This window comes from Bos indicus, chromosome 25 (genome assembly GCF_029378745.1).
Source record: "Bos indicus isolate NIAB-ARS_2022 breed Sahiwal x Tharparkar chromosome 25, NIAB-ARS_B.indTharparkar_mat_pri_1.0, whole genome shotgun sequence".
Lineage (NCBI taxonomy): Eukaryota > Metazoa > Chordata > Mammalia > Artiodactyla > Bovidae > Bos > Bos indicus.
In genome coordinates, this window is record NC_091784.1 from 9,734,441 (window position 1) to 9,762,255 (window position 27,815).

At 47.6% G+C, this 27,815-nt stretch overlaps 1 protein-coding gene across 1 annotated transcript in view; it reads right to left on the reverse strand.

Annotated features, from left to right (window-relative positions):
- GRIN2A (glutamate ionotropic receptor NMDA type subunit 2A) overlaps nt 1-27,815 on the reverse strand; it is a 452,755-nt gene that overhangs the window by 188,446 nt on the left and 236,494 nt on the right. Inside the window, exon 4 of the mRNA XM_070779645.1 lies at nt 7,237-7,829. Coding sequence (XP_070635746.1) covers nt 7,237-7,829 — 593 coding nt within the window. The remainder of the gene's footprint in view (nt 1-7,236; nt 7,830-27,815) is intronic.

Consider the following 27,815-nt stretch of genomic DNA (forward strand, 5'->3'; position numbering starts at 1 on the left):
CCCTTATATATCTTCCTTCCATTTCCCTTCCTGTCAGGGTGATAATTTACAATCTTGTTGCTTCTTAAAGCAGAAACTGGACTTCATAAATCAGGAAGTCAATGCAAAACACATAAGTGGTCAAGCCAGGTATCATTAATTAAAGTCAAATAACTTCCCTTCAATACTAATTCATAACTCGTCCAAGAGAAGATTTTTTGTTGCCTTGGTTTGAGCTATAGATCTACCTGAGCAGTTCTATTTGACTTTCAGTGTAGTAACATCTCCACATCCTCCTCCCCTAACTGAAATGGGAGCCCTAGGACACAGAGGCATAACTCGATCGGCAAGAAACGAGATTGAAATACACCTCCATTTCTCTCTTTCCTGTCTGTGTACAGCTTGCAGTATAATAAGCAAAAGTTAAAGTAACAATGATCACCATTGTCATAAGAAGAAGACAACAATGACTTTACAGTTATTTGTGAAGTACCACCTCCATGTGGGGCTTCCCTGGTAGCTCAGTGGTAAAAGAATCTGCCTGCCAATGCAGGAGATGCAGGTTCTATCCCTGGGTCAGGACGATCCCCTGGAGCAGGAAATGGCAACCACTCTAGTACGCTTGCCTGGGAAATCCCATGGACAAAGGAGCCTGAGGGGCTACAGTCTATGGTGTCACAAAGGGTCGGGCATGACTTAGTGACTGAATAACAACTACTACTATATGCCAGGCACAATGATGAGTGCTTTACATATATACTTTCATTTAATTCTACTACAATACAAAGAAATGACTCCCCCCACCACCTCGCACACACAGAGGCTTTTTTTTCCCTAAACCTGAGTTCAGAGCACTTAGGCTTCCCTGGTGGCTCAGAGGTTAAAAGCGTCTGCCTGCAATGCGGGAGACCTGGGTTTGATCCCTGGGTCGGGAAGATCCCCTGGAGAAGGAAATGGCAACCCACTCCAGTATTCTTGCCTGGACAATCCCATGGATGGAGGAGCCTGGTGGGCTACAGTCCACGGGGTCGCAAAGAGTCGGATACAACTGAGAGACTTCACTTTCACTTTCAGAGCACTTAGTAACTGATACTTGGTAAATATGTGGCTAATTCAAAACCAAGTTGGCAATTATCCTTCTCATGAATTTTTCTCTCCTCCACATTACCCTTCTTCCCACTAGTGTTCTTCATAGCATTCCTCCCAAGGTAATCCTCTGGCAAGAGCACTCAGGTCTTAAAAACACCCTCCATCTCCCTTCTATGACGTCCTCCTCAATAAATGTAAAATGTGTCCCCTCCAAAGTGGATGAGGAAACACACAAATGTGCACACACTGAATCAATAGTAGTAATCTTTTATCCCAGGAGTGGGAAATGGCAATCCACTCCAGTATTCTTGCCTGGAGAATCCCAAGGACAGAGGAGCCTGATGGGCTACAGTCCATGGGGTCACAAAGAGTTGGACACAACTGAGTGCACGCACACACAGAAGCATTTACAGATCGCTTTCCATATGCCAGGCTCTAGGTTAAGAAACAAAACTTTTCCTATCCCCATGTCACATCTGAGGGAGCAGACTTGGAGGAATCGAGCGACCTGCTCAGAGTCCCAGATCCAGGAGAGTTCAGATCAGAGATCCATACACAGGTAGCCTGGCTCCGGCGTCCACACTCTTAACTGTGATCTCGTGCCCTTTCCTGGGGCCCCTGCTGCTACTGCTAAGTCGCTTCAGTCATGTCCGACTCTGTGCGACCCCATAGACGGCAGCCCACCAGGCCCCACCGTCCCTGGGATTCTCCAGGCAAGAACACTGGAGTGGGTTGCCATTTCCTCCTCCAATGCATGAAAGTGAAAAGTGAAAGTGAAGTCACCCAGTCGTGTCCGACTCTTAGCGACCCCATGGACTGCAGCCTACCAGGCTCCTCCATTCATGGGATTTTCCAAGCAAGAGTACTGGAGTGGGTTGCCATTGCCTTCTCCTGGGGCCCCACCCACTAGCAAACCAGAGACATTCTCAGGACAGGACAGGACAGAGCAGCCTAGGTTCTGTGCCCACGAAACAGGTAACGGTTTACCTTCACAGCTCCAGGAGTTGCCAGCAATGTGCTCTGTGCTTGGCGAAGGAACAGATGTTTAGCAACTTTGCAGCAGCAAGGCACAGGTTACGTAACATGGCGGAGCTATTTTTGAACTTTGGAAAATGCTGACTGTTCTTTTCCAAGTGCCATCTCTAAAACCAGGAATATTAAACATCAGGAACAGTTCCCCTTTTCCCCACTATTTTTTTCCTGAAACCAGAACAGACACAGGTCCACAGTGGGGTCATTAACCCAGCAAGCAGTCTTCTATACCTGGGCCAGCACCGTCAGCAGTGAACAACTGCACAGTATCCTAACGACGCAAACTCTGCGCGTCAGACCACCAGCGATGTCCATGAGGACCACCAGAAGACGTGCCTAGTTAGACCCAAGGTGTCAAACTCAACCAGTCAAAGCAGGACCCCCAGTCCCTCAGCACCTCACCATGAAACCATCATGGATGACTTTACCTGAACCTCTTCGGAAGCTAGTTTGCCTTCTCCTCACTACGGAATGGGAGTGATGAGAGCTATTTGTTTACAGTTGCTTTGCAAACTAAGCCTTTTTCCTCTAGTTGAAAATGTAACTTTCAAAGCCCAAAGCGAGAACTCCTAAATCTGGAGTCATGGGCTTGCACTGAACACGGTGATGGGTCTGAATCAGGATGCAGACACATGTGTTCTCTGCTAAAAGTGAAAGTCACTCAGTTGTGTCTGACTCTTTATGGCCCCATCGACTGTAGCCCTGCCAGGCTCCTCTGTCCATGGGATTCTCCAGCTATTCCCTTCTCCACAGGATCTTCCCAACCCAGGGATCAAACCTAGGTCTCCTGAATTGCAGGCAGATTCTTTACTGTCTGAGCCACCAGGGAAGCCCGTGTTCTCTGTTACCCAGACCGAAGATTCCTTACTGTCAACAACCCAAATGTCCATCAAAGGGGGATGATTAACTTAAAGATGGAACACATAAAACAGAATACAAAAAAAGCAACGAAGATGAATATGCTAGAATTCTATGTGTCCTCATAGACCATGCTTGAGCCATAAGGTGGAGGTAAAGGAAATTCCAATGTATCAGATACCACTTATATATATATATATTTTTTCACTTATATATATTAAAAAGAGCTATCCATCACATCTAAGGCTTCCCAGGTGGCACTCATGGTAAAGAATCCGCTTGCCAATGCAGGAGATACAAGTTCAATCCCTGGGTTAGGAAGATTCCCTGGAGGAGGAAATGGAAACCCACTCCAGTATTCTTGTCTGAAAAATTCCATGGACAAGAGGAGCCTGGCAGGCTCCAGTCCATGGGGTCACAAAGAATCGGACATGACTGAGCAACTGAGGGCACACATACATTAGGTCTAAGGTCGTACATATGTCTACATCAAAGCTTCAAAACATGTGCATGGATTTGGTTACATGCCAGATTCATTCTGGTGTTTTTCTGTTTTTCTCTCCCATGGCGAGAAAGGGAGAAAGGTATAAGCAGGACTTCTACCTGATCAGTACTGTGTTATTTCTTTTAAACACGTGAAACAGATATGACATGTTCACTTCCTTCTCTGGCTCGAGTATGGGGGTAGGTGTTTCATCAGACTCTACTTTTTGATACTATTCTCTCCTTAAAAAAAAAAAAAGAGTCCTTGTTACCTAACCCTGGGCTTGGTGGCTCAGATGGTAAAGAGTCTGCTTGCAATGTAGGAGACTCAGGTTCCATCCCTGGGTGGGGAAGGTCCCTTGGAGAAGGGAATGGCTACCCACTCTAGTATTCTTGCCTGGAGAATCCCATGGACAGAGGAGCCTGGCAGGCTACAGTCCATGGGGTTGCAAAGAGTTGGACACAACTGAGTGACTAACACTTCCACTTTAACTTGTTACCTGAGGTTGTCTTTAGACAAATTTCTCCACCTTCATCAGACTGTACATTCTTTAAGTTGTATGCTAATTCATGTGTGATTCTGGAGGCTAACACATGGTTCTCTGGATAGAAGGAGTGATGGATGGAAGACAGAGATATAGTGCCCTTAACCCCTTCCCTAAAAACCACCTTCTTGGGACTCTCTCCAGCTGCTAGTCCTTGCCTTGCCTGGAAAGGTCCCAGTTTCTGGAATGGGTTTAATAAACGCTGGGCTAGTCGGGAAGCGTGGCAAGGACCCCAAACACTTGCCTGAGCGTCGCATGTGAACTGAACCCTCTGGTGCTCCTTGGGTAGAGAGATGTTTTATTAAACACCAGGCTGTGGATGACGGCTCACTGCACTTAATGCATTACTTCTCTGGGGCTGAAATACCACCTACAACATTGCTGCATTCAAAGCATGACTCCTGGAAATAGCAGGCCAGCATTTCAGAGCAGTAGGATTTTTTTTTTTTAAGGAATGGAATTCAGGGTGGTCACTGGAGAGAGTATTTGACTGTCTTGCCAATTATCCTTCTCAAATTCCTTTTCCTATATATGTTATATTTCAATTGCCCTACAATTGAGTTATGTTTCCATCAGAATCATACAAATATTCCAGCTGCAGGGCACTTATGATGGAAAGTAAGAATTCATTAGCGCAGCCCTTGTCTTGGGCTGGCAGCAATCCTGACTCTGTAACATGCTCCTATGCTTCACACCAATTTATCTGAGTTCCTTCCTGATACCTGGGCAATTATTTAAAATGCTGAAAATAGCAATGTAGAAGCAAGATTGTTAAAGAGGGAAAGAAGATAGGGGAAGGGAAATCTTCAAAGGACCATGATTTCTTAACCCAAGAGTTTGCTTTTCAGGTAAATGTCAATTTCAGGTAAAATCTTTAAACCATCTCACACACACACACACACACACACATACACATCTAGCCCCAGACCAGAAATTATTTCTGAACTGTAGCAGATTTAAAGTCCTAAAACCTTCCAGAGACATTTTAGTGTTACTCTCTCCATTGAGCCTGACTCTTTGCAATCCCATGGACTGTAGCCTGCCAGGCTCTTTGGTTCATGGAATTCTATAGGCAAGAATACTGGAGTAGGTAGCGATTTCCATCTCCAAGGGATCTTCCTGACCCAGGGATCAAACCTGGATCTCCCACATTTCAGGCAGATTCTTTACCATCTGAACCACCAGGGAAGCCTGAGACATTTTAGAGAGATGTCTTATTCTTTGGGTAATAAACTCGCAGACTCTGTGGACTGTAATTTCTGATGACCAAAACAATTTCACTGCTCACGCTGACAATCATTAAGTAATTGCCAGGTGCTTAGCATTTGTGCTAAGCAGCACTTTTCATGCATCACCTCATGTAATACTCGTGACAACCCCTAGAACATTGGTTCTCAAGGCATGTTCTCCAGATCGACAACATCAACATAACTAGGAACTTGCTAGAACTGCAAATTCTTGGCACCTAGTCCAGAGTTACTGAGTTAGACACTCTGAGCATGGGGCCCTCCACAGGGCTACCCCATGCTTTATTTATCCAATCTTCACAATAATAGAAGTTTACGCTATGTCAGATTTTTTCCATCAGAAACAAGACACTCTGAGAGTGTCTTGTTTTAACAAGCCCACCCAGTGACTCTGATGCACATTGAAGTGTGAGAATCACTGCCTAGAAAGTAGTGTTATTATTACCACTTTGCAATGAACAATGGAGGCCCAGAAAGGTAAAATGACTGTCCGAGTTACATCGAAAGTGGATACGACAAGAATCGAAAGCCAACAAGTCTAACACCATAGCCCAGTCCCTTCATCGCGGTGCTGTCCTGCTCATTATCTAAGAAATGAGCATGGATTAAGTCAGTCAACATCAGGCAAAAACAAGCACAATGAGCGTAGGAGTGATCCTTCCAAATCTCAACAGCTGAGCCATAACGACAGCCTGCTAAGACAAACAATGGTCCTCAGAAACATAAAATTTAACTTAAATGTCCACGAAGATGGGAGTAGTTAACTAAATTATGACACAGCCACATGATGGAATACAGTGCAGCTTTAAAAGTGATGCTTGCCAAGATTTCCAACAACCTACAAAAATGCTTAGGACGTACGAAGGGAAGAAACTCACATACAAACTCCAAGACCAGGAGCGTCAGTGTGGGCACCTTCCCCAAAGAGTAACATGCTGGTGAGGACGTGGGAAGACGAGTGATTTCACACACTGCTAGAGTGAACATAAGTTATACAGTTACTGGGTGGGACAATTTGACAATAGACACTTAAAGTTTAAAATGCACACGTTCCATGACCCCAAAAGTCTAACTCTTAGAAACAACTCTAGAAAGATACTCGTACATGTATATGAAGAATCAGGTCAGGGTGATCATCACTGAAGTTTAGTTTCTAATGGAAAAAATCTGAAACAACATAAATTTCTATAATTATGAAGATTGGATAAATAAACCATGGGATAGCCCTATTGAGGAACACAATATGTAGGTTACAAGAAATGTAAATATTCCTATATCCATATATTTACATATACACATGCATACCCATATAGATCTGTTCACATGCATCTGCACATGTATGAATTCATATGTATGGTTACATACATCTGGGCTTCCCTGATGGCTCAGATGGTAAAGAATCTGCCTGCAATGCAGGAGACCCAGGTTCAAGCCCCACATGGGGAAAATCCTCTGGAGAAGGGAATGGCTACCCACTCCAGTATTCCTGCCTGGAGAATCCCATGGACAGAGGAGCCTGTACAGTCCATGGGGTCACAGAGTCAGACACAAAGAACAGATACAAAGAGTGACTGTAGTCACTCAGTCAATACATACATCTACATATATTCACATGTTTATGTACATGTGTAGATATACACACTGATACACACATATATACACATTCATACTTAAGATATAACTATAGATAGGCGGTGGATAGATAGATAGGCAGATATATAGATCTCAAGCGTAGGTTTCCAAGGTATACTGTTGAGCAAAAAAAGCCAGTTGCAGAAAACCAAGGAAGGATGCTGTTACTTAAAAATAAAAGGACATGAGAAGAGAGGAAGAGGGGAGAGGAGAACGAACAAACAAGCCAACAGATCCCACAGGCGGATATACAACATTCTCTACTCTCTGCACAGTTCAGCAATGAGCATGTATGACTGTTAGTACTGAAACAAACAACCACGGCAAAACTCTGGTCCCACTTTGGGGGACAAGCAAAGAGCCCCTCTTACTGGTGCAGCGTGTGCAGGGGGGCCTCCAGCTTCTCCGTCTGCCCGTAGCAGCTGGCCTTGGCCTCGGGGATGTAGGAGAACTTGTCCAACATGGAAGACGCGGCAGTGGTCAGGATGCCCAGCCCGTCTCGCACCCTCGCCTCCAGGCTGTAGTCCCAGTCGTCGTAGGAGACGGAAATGAGTCCCGATGGAAACTCTTTGGGGATGAGCTCCGTGTTCCCGGAGACCAAGCTGGGCACGATCCAGAAGAAATCATACCCAGTGAGGCCGAGGGAGCGGGCCTCGCTCAGGATGAGAACCGCCTCGTCTTTGGAACAGTAGAGCAAGATGACGGAAGAGTGGATCTTCTTCAGCTGGACTTGGGTCTTTGCGTCCTCGAAGGACGTGTCCAGTGTGATCACGTTCTGCATGTCCCAGCCCACAAAGCTGTTGTCCACCGTGGTCTTGATGAAGCTGATGAAGTCCCTGTAGCCAGGGAAGATGGTGGTCACCAGGGAGAAGACATGCCAGTCGTAATCCTGCATGATCTTCAGCATGACCGTGGCTTGCTGCTGGATGGACGCTCCAAATTGGAAGAAGGTAGACGTCGGATCCTGCCAAGGGGTGAAAAGAAAGCAAAACAGCAGATGAGGCAGAAGGCAGCTTACGTATGACCATCTGTCTTAGTAGTTCCTTCCTAGAAGTGAGGGGAAATCACATGCCTGTTCGTTCGCAAACATTCCTGATCACCTAATATAGGCCAAGCTCTGGAATAGATACTGGAAACGCAGAGATGAAGGAGGTCCCTGAACTTGGAGCCCAGAGCCTGTAACAGTGAAGGACATCTGTGAATTTGCCAGCTTCACTGTCTACCAGTTCATCACACCACCAACGCTTTGGGTCCCCAAACACCACCTGACCCCTAGACTCAGGACTTGAAAATGAAGCTGGTAGAAGTAAAACAACACCAGGAGATAGGGGGAGCTTTGTGATGACAGACTTGGAGCACCTGGAGTCCGTCATGTCTGGAGCCAATTACTCTAGACCTGCTGGTTATGTAAGCCACACTTAAACTAATCTGAGCAAGGTTTCAGTCCATTGAACTTTAGATTCCTGTGAAATATGGACTGTGATAAACACCAGGTGGACATCTCTCTGTTCAATCAATAAATATTTGCTGATCACCTAATTACATGGCAACAGCATGTTAGCGCTTGACACACATGGTCTCTGCCTTCATAGACATGGAATAAAAGTGAGGAAGAGTAACTTCAATGAACTGATTGCTCAGAGAGGCATAAGGAGACACTGAAGTTTCAAAAGAGGCAAGCCAGTGGACAGTGTAGTCAGAGGAGCCCTGGGGATACATCTTGACTGTTTCAGGAGCTGGAGATAAATGGGTGATGGCCTGTGATGTAGGGGGATGAGATGATGTTGAAGAGCTTGGCAGAAACCCTATCACATACAGCCTCAGGAGCCGTGTTAGATCTTATTCTGAGCATAAGGGTGAGTGCCTGAATGCTTACCCTGGAAAGTGACATGGTTACTTGTGTTGGGTTAAAGGGTCCCTCATAGTCCTAACGTCTCCCCAAGTCATGACCCTGATCATGAGAGCAAATATCCATTTAGAAAAAGAACAAGTGACGCACACATTTGTGCCATTTCCAAACCCTTAACTCGTCAGATTTCTGTGATGATCCTGTGAGGCTGGTACTGTGATCGGAAGGTCTGGATGCTGAACCTCCAAATACTTTGGCTATCTGATTCGAAAAGCCAACTCATTGGAAAAGACCCTGATGCTGGGAAAGATTGAGGGCAGGAGGAGAGGGGGGCGACAGAGGATGAGATGGTTGGATGGCATCACTGACTCAATGGACATGAGTTTGAGCAAATTCCGAGAGATGGTGAAGGACAGAGAAGCCTGGAGTGCTGCAGTCCATGGGGTCCAAAGAGTCAGACATGACTGAGCGACTGAACGACGACAACAACTGTTGGCAGTGGCAAATGAGCCTCAGGATAGTCCATGGCGAGTCAGCACCCAAACTCAGGTTTTGGTTCAACTTCCTGCCCTCCTCCCAAAATACCACCACTGGGATCACTGAGGATGTGCATAAAGTAGGTGCTTAAACCATGTCATGGACCCATTGGCATGGTGGGAAAATGACGACTAAACAGAAAGTATCAATCTGTATTATAGCAAAACAGGGTCTGACAATTGTTGAGATGTATTTTTTTTCTGGGAACTGAAAGAATTTTTAGAGGAGAAGGAAATGGCAGCCCACTCCAGTATTCTTGCCTGGAGAATCCCATGGACAGAGGAGCTTGGTGGGCTACAGTCCACAGGTTTCAAAGAGTCAGACACGACTGAGCGACTTCGCTTTCACTTATCATATTGTAGCCATGCTTGCATTTTGCATTCTGTATTTACCATGTATGTTTAACACATCCTCAGTTGTACGAATATGGCAATTCCGTTTCATGCATGTGTGCATGTGTGTGTCTGTGAGTAGATGATTCCATTCATGTCTTCAGAGCAATACTTTGTAGCTATGCATGTCAAGTCTTTCAATAAGTCTGCATAATTTTCCCTGAGGATGCTCACTGAATAGAAAATTTTATCCAAAAAGGCTAAAAGCTACAGTTCTTAGAATATCCCCCTTTTCCTAAAGTGCATGGTGTTTGGGGGGATAAATTGAGGGCAGTGTGGCCTGAAGGCAGAGAGAAAAACCAGAAATAAATGCCTTCTGGGTCCCTTTCAACATTACAGTTCTATGAATTTTACCTAATTAAATCAATTAAATTGGGTAACAGATTTAAAGACTTTGGATAATTATCTTTTTCCCTACAGTAGCTTTTGGAGAAATCCAATATTCTTGGATTGACTAATCACTTTAAATCATGCCTCAACAAGGCTGCAAACTGCCTAAGGGCAGAGATTGCTGACCTCATCCATGTCCCCAAAACCTGGCAGAAGCCCTGGCACATGACCCATCAGTAAATGGAGAGTGAGGGAGTGCGTGAGGGGACAGATGTGTGAATGCAGCCTAAGAGAAAAGTCCTTGATTTAGACACAGCGTGAAAGGGGAGAATTCAGTTTCTAAGCCTGCACTTTGTGTGACTCTCAAACGTCATGGGTTGGAAGGCTGTCCTGGAGAAGGAAATGGAAACTCATTCCAGTAAGCTTGCCCTGGAAATTCCATGGTTGGAAGAGCCTGGCGGGCTACAGTCCATGGGGCCACAGAGAGTTGGACATGTGGGATCTTAGTGCCCTGACTGAGGACCGAACACATGTCTCTGCATTGCAAGGTGGATTCCCAATCACTGGGCCACCAGAGAAGTCCTGGTAATTCACTCCTGACTTGAGCAGCTCAACAATTTGCCTTGTTCATGGCTGCCCGGATGAAATTTCTAAAACACTGCTATAACACACACCTCTCCTCTCCTCTGTAGTCATCAATGGCTCCCGTAGACCTATTATATTCAATTTAGACCCTCTCCTCTACCCCTTCATGCACACCAAACTTTATAGTTGAAATAGCATGGGCTCTGGGGTCTATCAGACCTGAGTTCAAGTCCTGGCTCTGCATTAACTGCTGTGTGGCCAGTCATCAGTTGCGATCCTTCGGACTGTAGCCCACTTGGCTCCTCTGTCCATGACATTTTCCAGACAAGAATACTGGAGTGGGTTGGCATTTCCTTCTCCAGGGGATCTTCCAGACCCAGGGATCGAACCCACATCTCCTGCACTGGAGGTGGATTCTTTACTCACTGAGCCATGGGGGAAGCCCAACTAGCCATGCGACCATGGGTAACTACCTAAACTTCCTGGATCTGAGTTTCTTTGCCTATGAAATGGTCATTGTGAGCACCATCCCATAGGGCTGCTGTGAGGATAAGATGAACCAGCAGGAGTAAAAGGCTCATTTAATCCATGTCTGAGTACCACGGTTCAGGGGCTCCCCTCCTCATCTCCTGTCCTCCCAGTGTTCCCCAACCTTTTTGGCACCAGGAACCAGTTTCGTGGAAGACAATTTCCCCATGGACCAAGGACAGCGGGCATGGTTTGGGGATGATTCAAGTGCATTACATTTATTGTGCACTTTATTTCTATTATTATTACATCAGGCTCCACCTCAGATCATCAGGCATTTAGATTCCAGAGACTGGGGACCCTTACTCCTGATAAGACCACATGGACAATGCCAGAAACCTAAGTGGGTCAGATCCTTATTCTAAGTAAAAATGGAATCTCCAAGTCTGCTGACATGCTGGTTCTGTGTTCCCTGCTACATCCAAAACCAGATCATCCAGCCCGTTCATCCTGAGCCCAAGGTGCTGCACGAAGAGAAGGAAGAGATGAATGATGCTTTGGAGAGAAACCGTGGCTAACGTCCTTTATGGACCGCAGGCACCACTGCCATTTCCATTGGCATCTGAAACTTAAACTTCCAAAACCACGGTGGACCAAAGGCACTGTATACCCTTCAGAGGGATGAAAGCCAGAAGTTATTTGCAAAAGAGACACAGACATAAAGAACAGACTTTCAGACTCAGTAGGAGAAGAAGAAGATGGGATGATTTGAGAGCATAGCACTGAAACATCTACATGACCAGATTAAAATAGATAACCAGTGTGAGTTTGATGTATGACGCAGGGCACCCAAAGCCAGGGCTCTGTGACAACCTGGAGGGATGGGGTGGGGAGGGAGGTGGGAGGGGGATTCCCAAGGGAGAGAGGACACATGTGTACCTATGGCCGATCATCATACTGATGTATGGCAAAATCCATCACAATATTTTAAAGTAATTATCCTCCAATTAAATTAAAAAAAAATTTTAAAAAGCATAATTGCACAACGAGGTAGACAAGGCTCATGTTTAGCTTTGGGATTTTCACAGGTGGCTCTATGGACAGGCAGGAGGTGATGGGGGAGTCTGGCCACACGCCCGGGACCCAGCATCTGATGGGCGTGCCAAATGGTCCTTTGTTTCAAGGCCCCGCTGCATGTTCTTTCTGATTCCCACCTGGACAGCAAAGGCTGACCCCTCTGCACATCCCTCCTCCCACCATCACTCAGCATGCCCCTTTCGGGCCCCACAGATCAGTCTGACCAATGCTGGCACCGGCTCCCTTGGCAGCATGCCGCCGGGGGAGAGGAACAGATTTCAGACACCCACTTTGGTTCTGGAGCAAAAGCGGTTCCCTCCCCAAGCTCACGGCTCCGCAGAACCAGAACAAACCATTTCAAACACAGAATCGAGGGGCAGGGAAGTGTGGGATTATGGGTGTCTGCTTTCTACTCTGTGTTCCAGTCCTGCCATGACTGTCATTCTAGAATGCTCCAGACCTCGCTGAGTTCCCAGGGTGAGACCTGACTCCATGGGGATCAAGGTCTGATGTTTAATAGAGTATAAAACCAACTCTCATTACACGTACCCATTTAGAGGCTATAAAGGACACCCACGCCCATTATCTCTTTGATTCTAACTATTTAGGAGATGAGGTGCTGCCAGTGGTTATAACCCTCATGGATGGCATTTCTCATAAAGACACAGGAAGAAGGGTAAATGATTTCCCTAAAATCCACATGGCCCCACGCTGACAACAGCTCACTTATTGCAAGATGTCATCCAGTGTTTCTTTACACACACCAATGGCTTTCACTGCTGGCTGCACAAGAGAATCACTTGGAGAGTTAAAAAAAAAAAAATACCAGTGTTCATGCTCCATGCCAGTCCAGCTGAAACTGAATTTCTGTGACCTGAGTATATGAACGGCAAAGCTGACATATTTGTTTTTCCTCTACCTTCTATCAGCAGCAGGGTGAGCATTGCTCACGTTAGTATCTTCAAAGCCTAGCGCCATGTCTGACACACAGTAGGGGCCCAGTAAATATTTGGTGAGAAAAATAAATGAGCAGGAAACTCATCCCCAGGAAGCAAGAGAGAACTGGCTGCTGTTGTTAACCCTGAACCCATTTCCATAGCTTATTTTCCTCTGCCTGCCATGTGGGCACAAAAACAAAAAAGCATAATCTTGCAAAAGACCCAACAAAGATCTTGAAAGACTCCTTGGGAATTTGCTTTCCGCCTGGCTAAGCCCTGATGTACTTTCTGCTCCTCTTGTTGTGTATCAACTGAGCTAGTAAGCATATTTTATTTCATTTTTAATGGATGAGAGGAAAAGTAGAAATGTCAAGCTTGAGGAGCCTGAGGATTCAGATGAATAGAATGCTCACGTACATGTAAGCTGGATCTGTTTCACTAGAGGATCTCTATTCCTCGCATCATCTACCTCCTCCATCATCATCATCAATATCACCGCCATCACCACCTTCTTCAGCAGTACCATCCATCCCTCCTCACCTTCATCACCACCGTCGTCAAGGTCATCACCACAACCAATATTTATTCTATATGCAGTTGTTGTGTAGTCGCTAAGTCGTGTCTGACTCTTTTGCAACCCCATGGACTGTAGCCTGCCAGGCTCCTCTGTCCATGGGATTCTCCAAGCAAGAATACTGGAGTGGGTTGCCATTTCCTTCTCCAGGGGATCTTAACCGAGGGATCAAACCTGTGTCTCCTGAATTGGCAGGTGGGTTCTTTACCGCTGAGTCACCTGGGAAGCCCCTCTATGTATAATGCAATGTGACATATAGTAGGAAGTATTATTTTTAAAGGTTAAAAACACTGGCTCAGAGAATGTAACTTGCCCAAACCCACACAACCAGTACATGGCAGAGGCAGGATTCAAGGCTAGGGGATCCAAATCCAAAATCTGGTTGCTTAGCTACCAGGAAACACTGATCCCAGGTATGCAGAAGAGGAGAAAGGTGTGTGTGTGTGTGTGTGTGTGTGTGTGTGTGTGTGTGTGTGGTGAATACCACCACTAATCTTTCTTGAGGCATCCAACTGCAAAAAGAAAATCCCTCAGAAATGGGCAACCAGTAGCAATGCCCTCACATCAGGTGTCAATCAGGGTATGCAGGAGAGCAGAATTGAGCGGGGAAGTCACACGCAGGGGCCGTTTCCCCAAAGCACACCAGCTCCACCACCCACAAACACGATATTCCACTCCAGGCAGCCTCCACCCATTGGACCATTCTATGATCTGTGTTCCGTCCCTCACTTGGCTCCTCTTAGAAGACACGGACAGGTTGTTCCCTCATTTGTGGCTGTAGTTCACACTTCTCAAATGGCAACCCACTTCAGTACTCTTGCCTGGAAAATTCCATGGATGGAGGAGCCTGGTAGGCTACAGTCCATGGGGTCACAAAGAGTCGGACACGACTGAACGACTTCACTTCACTTCACTTCACACTTCTTAAGCCAAGCCACATCCACATCATCTTTATCACCCAACGGGTTTATTTCATTTTCTTTCCCCTGTCGCACCTGCTCATGTTCATACTGGCAGTTCTCTCTCTAACTATACAGAAGGAGCCTCTTGTCTGGAGTGCCTACCCGGATCTCCCCCTTCCCTCGCCCACCCTCCACACTGCTGCTGGATCTGTCTCTCTAAAGTTCAAGCTGGACCACAGGGCCCTCCTCTTTACATTTTTCAGAAGCTCCAACAGCCTTCAGGATAAAGTGGAGACACACACCAACCCCATCACAGTCTGGACTCAAGTGTTTGGGACTCAGGATCTCCATCAGTACCTGTGAGAGGTCAGGGACTCCATGAACACATGATAAGCTGAATTACTGAGACAGCTGACTAAGCTAAGTAATGAGTGCTTGTAAAGAAACCCAAAGGAAGTCTTCATACATTCCCTGGTCCATCATGTCCCCAAAACACACCAGCCCCATTCCCCACAGACACAGAATTCCACTCCAAGCAACCTCAGTGGACCATTTTAAGATTTTTGCTCTATCTCCCATTTTCCTTTCGTCAGGAGCCAGTCCACCAGCATTTGTCAAAAATAACCTAACAAAACCTTTCTCGGCTCTTTCCTCTCCTGTCTTCAAGTTAGCAGTTTAGTCTTAAGTTTCTAGTGACTGTTGGGTTCCCAGCTAGGGTAGCTGTGTCCAAGGTAGCTGAAGAATTTTGATTCAGAGACCAGGAGAGGAACACTTGAGTCTGTGCACTAGCCTCTCAGACTAAAGCGGGAAGGATGGGTATTGGGCAAGATAACTATGAAGAAGAGCACTGTGACTTGGGGTGGGGCAAGGAAGGAGCCACACAAAGCGACTAAGCCTTCAACTGTCTTCTAGCCTGGCTTTCCAATACAGCGCCTACGGACCACGGGCTTCCCAGGTGGCGCTACTATAAAGAACCTGTCTGCTGATGCAGGAGACATAAGAGACGCAGGTTCAATCCCTGGGTTGGGAAGTCCCCTGGAGGAGGAAAAGGCAGCTCATTCCAGTATTCCAGCCTGGAGAATCCCCTGGACAGAGAAGCCTGGCGGGCTATGGTCCACAGAGTAGCAAAGACTCAGACACAACTGAAGCAACTTAGCACGTACTGACCACACGACGATTTACAGTGATTCTTAAAATATGAAGTACAGTAAAATATTTGGTTTCTCAGTCACTAACCACATTTTAAGAGGCTCAAAATCTTCAAGCTGATGCTCTCCCACCCCTACCAGTCCCACCCCAAAAGACGCCAATCATTTGGTCTGGGATGGGGTTCAGACTATATCTAATTCCCTTGGGTAAGTCTAATGTGGAGCCGAGATTGAAAACACTAACCCAAGCCTTCAGCATCCAACCCTATAGTTATGTATCCGCTCACCTGGGATAAGGTTTTATACCTTCAGATTTCCAGGCTCCATGCCATCTCCACTGAATCAGCATCTCACCTAGAGGAATCCTAGGATATATATTTACCCCTAAATATGCTAATCCTTTGGCCACCTGATGCAAAGAGCCAACTCATAGGAAAAGACCCTGATGCTGGGAAAGATTGGAGGCAAAAGGAAAGGGGGGCAGCAGAGGATGAGATGGCTGGATCGCATCACTGACTCAATGGACATGAGTTTGAGCAAACTCTGAGAGATGGTGAAGGACAGGAAAGCCTGGTGTGCTGCTGTCCATGGGGTCACAAAGAGTCAGACATGACTTAGCAACTGAACAATCAACAAACAAAGTTGATGGACAGGAAGACTTGGTACTGCCAAGTCCAACTTCCCTATTTTCAAGGTGAGGAAATGGGGGTTCCAGAATCTTGGATGATTTGTGACAAACCTCGCATAAACCAGTGGGACAGTGGGGATAGACACGGCAGGGCAGGGTCTCTTGCTTCCTCACTCAGCATCTCTCTGCTGTGTTACGATGTCATCGTGTGTGAAGTGTTTCCTGCAGAGAGAGCCCACAAGGAAAGGGGCATGCGTAGCAGGCACACAGCTTTGCTGACAGCCTGCCTGCGATCTGCTTCTTACTGGAAGTGAGGTGTTTTGGCTTTTTTTTAACCTAAGTCTCGATTTCCCCATCTGAAAAATGGGAATGGTAATAATAGTCACCACCATAAAGGGTTGCTGTGTGTATTTTGAGAGGTAAAGGAGAAGGGGGTGGCAGAGGATGAGACGGCTGGATGGCATCGTAGACTCAATGGACACGAATGTGAGCAAACTGTGGGAGATTGTGCAGGACAGAGCAGCCTGGCGTGCTGCAGTCCATGGAGTCGCAAAGAGGCCAACGCCACTTAGCGACCGAACAACAAAGTGCATAAAGCGCTTGGCACATTGGAGGGGCTCAGTCAAGTCGACTTGGAGTTAGTAGAGGTGGACAGATGGTAACCTTGACCGTGAAGCCTCGTCTCAGGTCCACCATAGCCTCCTGACTGCCCCACTTCCTACATATTCCCCCCTTCTGAGTTTCCAGCGCCGTGATCTTTCCAGCCCACCCCTCAGCCCTCTGTGTGGTTGCCTGGGTGCACGCATCTCGCCTGTCCTTCAGACTAGAATTCTCAAGGACAGGAGCCCACGCCCTTCTGAGTCCTCATCAACCCTTTGCATGGCACTGGGCCACAGCTCTGGGAATGAAACTGGGAGTAACATTCTGAGTGTGCAAGGCTGAAAGGGAGCAGAGACGGAGAACTAGTGCTTTATGTACTTGAGTGAAGCTGCCGGGTCTACTGCTCTAGGAAGAGACGTTCATCTAGAATCGCCTCATTCATTTGGTGACTATTAACAAACTCCTGCTATGTGCCCAACATTGTTCTAGGGAAGGGAATCAAGGGAAGGAGGCTTCCAAAGCAAAGATCTCCACTCTTATGAACTTTACATTCTTATGGAAGGAGATGGGCTTCCCTGGTAGCTTGGTTGCTAAAGAATCTGCCTGCAATGTGAGAGACCTGGGTTTGATCCCTGGGATGGGAAGATCCCCTGGAGGAGGGCATGGCAAATCACTATAGTATTCTTGCCTGGAGAATCCCCATGGACAGAGGAGCCTGACGGGCTACAGTCCATGGGGAGTTGCAAAGAGTCAGACATGACTGAGCGACTAAGCACAGCACATGGGAGGAGATAGACAAGGAAGAAGGAAATCAGATGAGGCAGCAGTTCAGGGAGGAGGCGGGGAGTGCCCTTTTTGATCATCTGGTCTGTTACCCTGGAGCAGATCGAAAGAAAATGAAGGAGGAATTGTCAGCCAGGCAAAGCTGAGGAGTGGGCTGGAGGTAAGGAGAGCCCTCCAAGCAGAAGGAGCCACATGTACAAAGGTAAGAAAGGGCCTGGAAGGTCAGGGAACAGAAGGAAGATCAGAACAGTTGCAGTTGAATCCACCAAGGAGAGGTGGTGAGAAAATTAGGACAGGCAGCAGAGCCCACGTGATACAGTGAGAGCTCTGAAGATCATGGCAAGGGGGCTGGATTTAATTCCTAGGTCCATTTTATTCCAAAGAATTCCTCTACTAAAGGCACCAGTAGTATCTCCTAGCTTGGGAGAGGATCTGGAACTTTGGGGATGTTGGCATTTCATGTGAGCCAGCCCCATTTTTCTCTTTGGAATTCCGACCTGTGCCAAGAGGGGAGCGTCCCTTGAAGATGCAGGAAGGCATGTAACTGTTTGCTACACTGTTCAGTCACCTGGTGCCCTAACCTTGAATAGTGTGGCAAGGACAACCACGTCTGCTGGGGCCTTTCAGAGCTCGTCCCAGTTCACCATCCGGAGTGAAGCCTTCCCTCTAAGATACCACAGTGCCAGAGGAGAGACTTCACAGAGGCATGAAGAGATGTATGCCTTGCTTCCAGCTGCAATTAGCTCAGGACAGTCCAGCATTCGCCACGTTCCTCAGAACCATATCCTCACTCTTAGACCAGTCCTGCTCTCTGGATCATTAGCAGGGCTGGCCAAGAAGAGACACCTGCTGAGATTCAGGCCCTTATTTCTATGCAAGGATGCAGCAAAGGCCCAAGCTGGCTTCATCTGGTGCTCTGTCAACCTGCAGGTGACCATCTGACTCAAGCCTTCCAAACAGGGTTGTTAGCGATTATAGATTGTCTGAGGCTAGGTCTACCCATTCTCACAGAGAAAGCCAGAGGGAAATTCTACCTGATCAGATCACTGAGTCAGGTCTCTAAAGAGCTGATAATGAGAGCATCTTTCTTTGGAGGTCCCAAGTGTAACTGGGATACTGACCTTTCTCTGTGCACCTAAAGCCATTTTTATTTCAGATTCTTTTCTTAAAGAAGCACAAGCCTCCCTGAGCCACATAATGGGTATTTGCCATTCCAACCACTGAGCATCTCTTCCTCCTTTACTGGTCATCATGAATTTCCACAGGGAGCCATCATTTCCCCTTTCTCAGTCAAATCAATTGGCCCACCCAATTCCCTTAGGGCCAGCAATTAATTCAGGGGTAGGAACACATCCTAAGCGGTTATAATCAGGGTGACTCTTGGGATTTGTGGGAGAGTGATTAGAAAGAGTTTCTCTTACTGTTAGACTTAAACCTGTTAAGTACATTCAGCCAGAATTTCTGGCAACCATCTTGCCAAGACACAGTATCTTGAGAAGGAAGTCATCAGAGTCAAAGGAAAAAATTAGGGTTAGGACAAGATGAAGATGCACGACTTGGAGTTACCAAGTCCTGTTGAGCACCTTGTTCAAGCCAGCCCTGAAGCCTTGTTGTCACTGTGTTGTGCTGAGTTGCTCAGTCGTGTCCAACTCTTTGTGACCACATGGACTGTAGCCCACCAGGCTCCTCTGTCCATGGGGATTCTCCAGGCAAGAATACTGGAGTGGGTTGCCATGCCCTCCTCCAGGGGAATCTTTCCAACCCAGGGATCCAACCCAGGTCTCCTGCATTGCGGGCAGATTTTTTACCAACTGAGCCACCAGGGAAACCCAAGAATACTGGACTGGGTAGCCTATCCCTTCTGCAGATGATCTTCTCAACCCAGGAATCAAACCAGGGTCCCCTGCATTGCAGGCAGATTCTTTACCAGCTGAGCTACACCCATAGGGTCACCTAATTATTTCCTTGGACGTCAGAACAATAGCTACGCTATTCTGGTCTTTTAATTGTAGTATTCTCCTTAATACCCAAACCAGATGTCACAGTTAACAATGTCACTGTCTTTCTAGGTAAGAGAAGATGAAAGAATTTGGATGTTGTCCTTGTATGTCCCAGTTAATCGCCAATTAGTGACTTCATTTCACTTAAGCCAATTTGAATTAGCTTTTCTGTCACTGGCAACCAAAGATTCCTGATCACTTTAGGGAAGGGAAAAACAATAGAGAATAACATGGCTCATTCTTCACTCATCTTCCAAACTCGGATCAGAAGAATCTGGGCTACAGAATAGAGCATGTCCCTTTGCCATCCTTCCCTTTTCTGATCCTTGCTTCTTCCCCCAGGGGCAGCCGCCTCTCTCCACATATATCTCTCTTCCTTGCATGAGCTCTTCATCCTTCCTTGATTTTAGGAGGTATTTTGTTTTGTTTTTCTTTCACATGCCACTGAGCTTGGCTTCCTCTCAGTCAGTCTGACAGCCACGCTGTCTTGACCCAGAGGAAAGACGTGACAAGTTGCCACCAATAATAATCACTTGTCATTAAACTGTTTCAGCGAGGAGGAAAAGCAAACAGGTCCCATTCATTAAGTTCCCATCTCCGGCTGTCACACACAGAGGGGCTGCCGGGGCACTGAAGTAGGCAGTTTTATTTTGGAAAAAGGAGAATCCCAGGCTTTCCTATGATACTTGGAAGGGCAGGCTCTGGCGGTAAACATTTTAGTAGAAACGTCTTCTTCAAAATGCCCTGATGTTCCCTAAGAAATATCCATGAATAGCTCTGGAACTCAAGCCTTCGGGGGAAATCGCTTCTCCATTTGGGAGTCTGGGTGTTTGGGGAGTCTATCTGGCACAGCCGCTGATGCCAAATAGACGGAGGGTTCAAGTCTCAGCTCTCCGTCTTGCTAATGTCAGGGTCTTGGGCAACATCCGTCTTCTCTCAGAGACTGCATTTCTCATTTTCAAAAGGGAGGGAATTTCAGTCCCTGCTTTCAAGAGGTTGTGGTGATGAGATGATACACGAACAGTTCTCGGCACATACCGAGAGCTTGATTAATGAGAGCTGGGAACACCGTGGCTGCTCAACTCTGTGGGAGAGGGAGAAGGTGGGGAGATTTGGGAGAATAGCATTGAAACATGTATAATATCATGTATGAAACAAGTCGCCAGTCCAGGTTCGATGCACTGTACTGGATGCTTGGGGCTGGTGCACTGGGACGAACCAGAGGGAGGGTAGGGGAGGGAGGGGGGAGGAGGGTTCAGGATGGGGAACGTGGGTATACCTGTGGCGGATTCATTTCGATATTTGGCAAAACTAATACAATATTGTAAAGTTTAAAAATAAAATAAAATTTAAAAAAAAAAAAAAAGGAAAGAATGAACCACAATGATGACAATGAAGCCCAAAACACTCCAACCCACCAGCACAACATTAATGAAAATACGGAAAGTTCCCTTGGGGCTCCCCTCTACATGCTTCCTAAATGTCCTAACACGACACTATCACTTCAAAGGAGCTCTTACTGTGTGCCAGGCACCAGCTGAGCACAGGTGACATCTCATCCCAATGTTCAGGTGGCAAGGCCTGCATCCCTGGAGCCCCCTAAGTGCTGGGCAAATCAGGGTGACCTCCTCAGTCAAGCAGAGAGGTCTAAGAGCATTTAATTGTCACACTAACCTTTCAGGAAACGTATTTCTATTCCCATTTAACAGTGCAGGAAGTTGAGGATATAGAGAAATATGCTTCTTTATTTTAACGAGCATTGGAACCATGGGGGGCTTTTATTTCGCTGCAGACTCAGACTCTGTGGGTGTGGACTCGGGCATTGCTAACAAGCTCCCAGGTGGCGCTGATGCTGCTGGTCAGCAGACTAAGCTTTGAGCAGCAACCCTGCGGCTGCTGGCCCCATGCCCAAGGTCGCCCAGTGTCTGGCAGAACAGAGGTTCAGACCTCCAGACTGACCGCACAGGAGCCTTCAGCTGTGACTCTGGGCGGACACTGTCTTCCAGGGAAGGGAGGGGAGGGTATCAGTTGTCTGACATCCTGGCCCCTGTGTGTTTTCATCAGCCTCCTGGCTGAGACAGCCACATGTCACAGCCTGTCGCTCCCATCATCTTACCTGACAAAGTGCTTGCAGGGACAGGCTGTGAGTCAGAACTTAACTGCACTGGAGGGAAGGAGGCAGAGGGGCCCGCCCCAAGGAACCGCCCCCTCCCGGGAGCGCGAGGCCACCCAAAGCCAGGGGAGTACAGCGAGGTTGCCATCACCCAGGCGGTGCCCACACCCACCTGCCAGTGCGGGCGTGACTTCTCTGGGAAGTCAGCCACCTCCCCACCCCCACAGGCTAGCCCTGCTGGTCTCACACGAGAGTGGGTGGCTGAGTCCCTCTGAGCCTCTCTGTTACCATCTGTAAAATGGACCCAGTGGGGCTCTGGTTCCCTGGCGGGATGCCCGGCCACCTGTGGTGCAGTGATGTGCAGGCGCCCTGTGAACTGCGGAACAGGGACAGGTGTGCCACCCATGGCCACAGAGCCAGCCACTGCTGCCTCCTCTCTCCCCTCCTCCCCCTGCACCCCCGTGAGCTTCCAGAACACGCGGTCCAGGTCTCGACTCTCAATCTCATCACCAGGTATTCAGACTGTCTAATGTACATATCTGTCTCCACACAACTAGATTAATGTAAATCCCTCTACAGGAATTTCCTCTACAGAGCAGCACCCAGGCCAGCTCTTGTACCTGGTGGGGCTAAGAATGCAACACGTTAGCTAAAGGTGTAAGTAAGGGAGGGAGGGAGGGAAGGAGGGAAGGAAGGAAGGTAGGAAAGAAAGGAGGAAGGAAGTTGTGGGTAAAAGAGAGAATGAAGGAATGAATGGATGAAGTGGGGTGTGGGTGAGAGTGTGAAGGAAGGAAGGAAGGAATGAAGGGGGCTGTGGGTAAGAGAGTGACTGAATGAAGTGGGGTGTGGGCGAGAGTGGGAAGGAAGGAATGAATGAAGGGGGGTGTGGGAAAGAGAGCAAATGAATGAATGGATGGAAGGGGTGTGGGTGAGACGGAATGAGTGAATGAAAGTGTGAGTAAGAGAAAGGAAAGGAATGAAAGAACATTCAGTGAGAAAGAGTGGTTGAAGGTGGGGGTTAAGTGGGTGCTGTGGGTGTAGGGGTGTGAGACGAGGGAGCTGGGAAACAAATCTGAGCGTCTGGAGCACAGGAATCGAGCCTCTGCTATCCAAACTCTCATGATCCAAAGGCAGAAAGCAAACGGGGTAGCAGGGGCACGCAGGGATTGGGCTGGTGTTCCGTGTTGTCTGCACACCAGCTACTTGCTCGGCAGAACTCAGGAACCAAACAGATCCAGACAAAATGACAGCTAAGCCCCTGTATCCAAACCCAGGAACACAGCCTTTCCTTTCCCAATGCCAACCTCACTCCCAACTCCCCTGTTCTGTGCACCCCCCACACCGCCATCACAGAACTTCAGCGAAAGAAGCCAGAAGTCAAGGACCACCTGCTGTCTGGCTCCACTTATGCGGCTCGTCCACAGCTGGGAAATCCAGACACAGAGAGCAAGGTGAGCCGGGAGCTGGGGATGGGAAGGAAGGGCTGCTGATGGGTGACGAAGGTTCTGGAAGTGGATAGTGGTCATATAACGCTGGGTAGGTATCACAGAACTGTGCATTTTAATGTGCATTTAAATCCTAAGCTAGCTGTATTTTATCACAATTTAAAAAAATAGCAATACAAATAAATAAAGTAAGCAAGCGGGGCCAGCAGCTGAGGCTGGCTGCTTCTTTTAGGTCCCTTCAGTCTTTCAGCTGGTGTGATAGGGGGTCCTCAGACCTCACAGTCACTTGAGGTGCTGGCCCAGCTGAAAGGAAGGACCTCCGGGGAGTCCAGAAGGGCACAGGTGGCCATCCAAGCATTCCTGCTCTTCCTGGGTATCTGAGGTTCTCCAGCAGCCTCATGGTCACCAGTCACCCCCGACCTCACAGAGCATATACTTGAGGGGCTGTTGAGCCCCTCAACAGGGCTGCCAAGCTGGCTTGGTTCTTCCCGTTCTTTAACACACTCAAGCAGGACAATGTAACTGCTCTGCGTGGGTACAGACCTGGCAGAATCTCAGGTGCTGGTGGTGACCTGCTGCGGTAGATGGCATACAGGTTTGGGGCGGGAGACACATCTGAGTTCAAACCTCTGTTCTGCAGCTGACCAGCTCTGGGGCCCCGAGACTCCGACTCAGCATTTGTAAGCCTCCACGTCCTCTGCTGTGAGACAGGAAAAGCAATCGCCATCTCCCTGGTAGACTAGATGAGGTCAGGCACGCAGAGTAGCCAGCACAGCGCCTGACCCACAAGTGGAGGCTAGCTACTGGTTATTTATTCCAAGCTAGTCCCTTATCCCACATTATCTGATTTAATCATTAGCACAAGCCCATGGAGTTGGCAGTATTAATGTCAAAGTGAGTTCATTTGAATTCTGTTGGATTCCAAAGCCCTCGCTCTCCACCGCCAGCCATGTGTGCCCTCCTCTTCATCACTGTTTGCATTCTTTCCTCAGCCCAAGGCAGGCTCCTGAGGCATATATTCAAATATTGCCAAAAGATGGCCCCTTCTCAGCACAGTGCTGGCTGCCTCTTCTATGAGTGATGCTTCTACAGCGCAAGGACGAGTCCTGAACTGATGCCAACTGATTTAGAATCCCTACCTGCTCCATTTTCTTGCCTGGAGAGTCCCAGGGACAGAGGGGCCTGGAGGGCTACGGCCCATGGGGTCGCAAAGAGTCAGACACGACTCATGCGCCTTGGCGCCACATGCGAACCTGCCCCATTTTCCTTGGGCATAATTCTCTGCTTACTAATCACTTCCCTGTGACGCGAACAGAATACAGAGCTTCCTGGAATGTATGCAGCTCTAGGCATCTGAAGAGCATCAGACTTATCCATCTCTTATGCCCTTGGAGACCCATGGACCAAACACAGAATCCCAGTGGCCCCTTTCCCAGGGCAACGCTCAATTCTCCCAGCACGTTTGTGTATGGGCAGACAACAAAAAGCAAACATTTGTTTGTTCCCTCTGACAAGGGCTAAGCCAAGATCCACTTGAAGCTCAAAATAAAAAGGGGATGAATTAATTGGGACCAGAGTTCATCGCCACAGTTGAACTCCAAGCACAAAAGGAATTAGGGATGTAAAAAGGGAGGGGTGAGGAGGGAGAGATTTTAACAGAAAAATTGATGGTTTGAGTGTTTTCTGGAGAAGTGACATAAAAGGGAAAATTGAATGTCAGCCTCTGAAAAGGGTTCCAGATTGCTATCTGAAAGGAGAAAAACAAAACTGATGATGATCCATTTGTATGTCTGCTCAGTCCCAGGGCTTCCCCACTACAGATACACTCGGTGCAGGCTCGGCAGGCTTAGGGAGGTGTGTCCTCTTCAAAATCACTGAACACATAAAAGACTCCTGCTTCTGGGTGCCAGAGGCAGGAGGACCCCTAGCACACACCACCCACTGGCCTTCCAGCCCCCATCAGTACCCTTCACCCCCGTGTATTCCATACTTACTGCAACCTCTGTGGAAACCACGAGAAATCAGAAGACAGCTCTCTTCCTTCCCATTTTATACATGAGAAAATTGGGGATGGAGGGTGGGGGCTATTGGCTTCCTCAACTCGCCCAGAGAGAAAGCCATACTTGGTAATAGACCCCCATCATGCTGATGAATGGGGGTCCTCAGTTCTTCACTCTGGACTGGCCTTTTTCTTTACAGCTGATGAGAAGAATCCACTGAAGGATTTTTAGCAGAGATATGACACGACCAGATTTTTGTCTTCTGAAAGGACCACCCTAGCTAAAGCTTGAAGAACAGCTTGGGGTGGGAGGGGGCAAGAATCAAGGCAGAAAGAGCAGGTTAAGCAGCCACAGATGCAATCCCAGAAAAAGAGGGAAAGACCCAAACTTGGATGGTGGCAATGGAGATAAAAAAGGAGGACAAAGATTCAAGAGATGTTTAGGAGACAAATTCTACTGCATTTGGCAACCAACTGACTGGACTGGCAGGTTGGGGGTGTGGAGGAGAAGAGGACTTGAGGAGGCTGGCCCGGTGGATGGCATGTCACTTACAAAGGTGGAGAACAGGGGGGACCCTTGCTTTCTTCCTCTAGGTGTATCCCTGCCACCTAGCGCTGTTCCTAAGACAGAGCAGTGGCTCAGTAAACGTTTGTTGAATGAATGAGTGAGCAAGGTAGGGGAGCAGGTGCTGGGAGGAGAAGGGGGAAACACACCCAGGGTGCAGTTACGATTGGCTGTTCGCGAGCTTCTCTGTAGGGGAGCCTAACAAGCACTGGGATATGCAGGTCTGAAGACAAGAAAGAGGTCAGGGCTGGAGTTTAAAATTCAGGAATTGTCCATCTGCAAGGAGCTGACAGCTGTGGTGACATGTCCTGACCATGTGCTTTGGTTTACTGGCTTCTTTTGAATGGGATTAGGAGTCTTGCCCACATGTGTCCACGTGAATTAGGTCCCTGAGTCACACAGAACTAAGGAAGATGCTTCTGATTCAGATTCCATCTCCACCTCCAACTTCAACAAGCCAGGAAGCTTAGTAGGCTGCACGACCTTTGGGCAGCGATGCCGGGAGGCTTGGGCATCATGCCGACAAATCTCAGACAGGCACCAAATGCTCGTTCCTCCCGAGGTTCCCACATCTTTCCCTAACGTTGTCCGTGTCATCCTAGGAAGGCTGAAGGTTTCCTCGCTCCCACTGGTGATCAAGACGCAGAACTATTTCCAGGGGCTGGAATAAGGTGAACGCAGAGGTGTGTGCCAGGCAAGTTAAGTGCAACAGGTGGGCATTCTTCAAACGTGGCTGACGCTGAAGTGAGGAACTGGGGCAGAATCCATGGTCCTTTGTTGTCTGTCTTTCATTTTTTTGTTGTTATTGATTTTTGCTCATTTTACTTTTTGAATTTTTAAAACTACTTTTAGCAATAAGCGACATGATACCCATACTTAAAGCCAAGATGAATCAAGTTTCGGATTCTCAAGGGTTCTATACGAGTTCTGGTTTCTAGGGTGTGTGTTTTGGGAAAGTCCCTTTATTTCACTGATCCTCGGTTTCTTCATGGGAATGACAAATAACTCCAGCTTTACCAACTTTCTAGAACTGTACAAAGTTCTAGATGCCAAATATGTCTTTAATTCATTCATCCTACTGTTTGTTCATCTCCGTGCCATGCACCTTGCTGAAGAATGGGGATCCAAGGGTGAATAAAAACAGCCAAGGAACCTACACGCGTAGAGCTTATGGTCCAGGTGGGAGACAAGCAGAAATCAAACTGCTACGTGAATGTAAAATTGCTACTGACATTCGAGATTTGAAGGGAAAGTTTATGGTGCTTTAGGAAGCCACAATGAAGGAAACTGAATGATCTAGATGGTCAGAGATTTCCCTGAGGAAGGGATACTGGAGTACAAGTGACCTAAGCAAAGAGAAGAGAGACTTCCCTGGCAGTCCAGTGGTAAAGAACCCTCACTTCCATTGCAGGAGACAAAGGTTCGATCCCTGCTCCGGGAACTTTGATCCTGCATGCCTCGGGGTGTGGTATAAACAAAACAAATACAAATAAGAGTAGAAGAAAGAGTGCCTCTCATGAAGAGTGGGCTTCAGGTGCAAATGCTCCGTGGTAGAAAGCAAGTGTGAAGGTCTGAAAAGAAGACATCTGAACAAGGGCGACAAAGACCCCTTCTCTGCTTATAAAACATACATTTATTCCTTTATGCATAGATAACAGGATATCACCATTCTCTTACTTCTCAGTTACCCAGGGATCTTTTCACAGTTTCTATTTAATCTCTTTCAATAATTGCCTGGCTGCTCATCAGAGGAAAGGTGTTAATTACCTTATTAGCGCTCCTCTGCTTCTCTGTGATCACAAAGCGCTCTTAACTTTCTCCACCCTGGGAATACCCCTGGCTTGTCACTCTGGCCCTGTGTGTTCCCTGCCTTGGCCTGTTCTAAGCTCAGGGGACCAGCACGACCTGGCACTAAACCCTTGTTTTACTCCTGGGGGAGCTGAGTTAAAGGGACTGCTCAGGGTCAGCTCACAAACGGTGGATCCAGGATTGAATTGCAAACCCAGGGTTGCTTTTG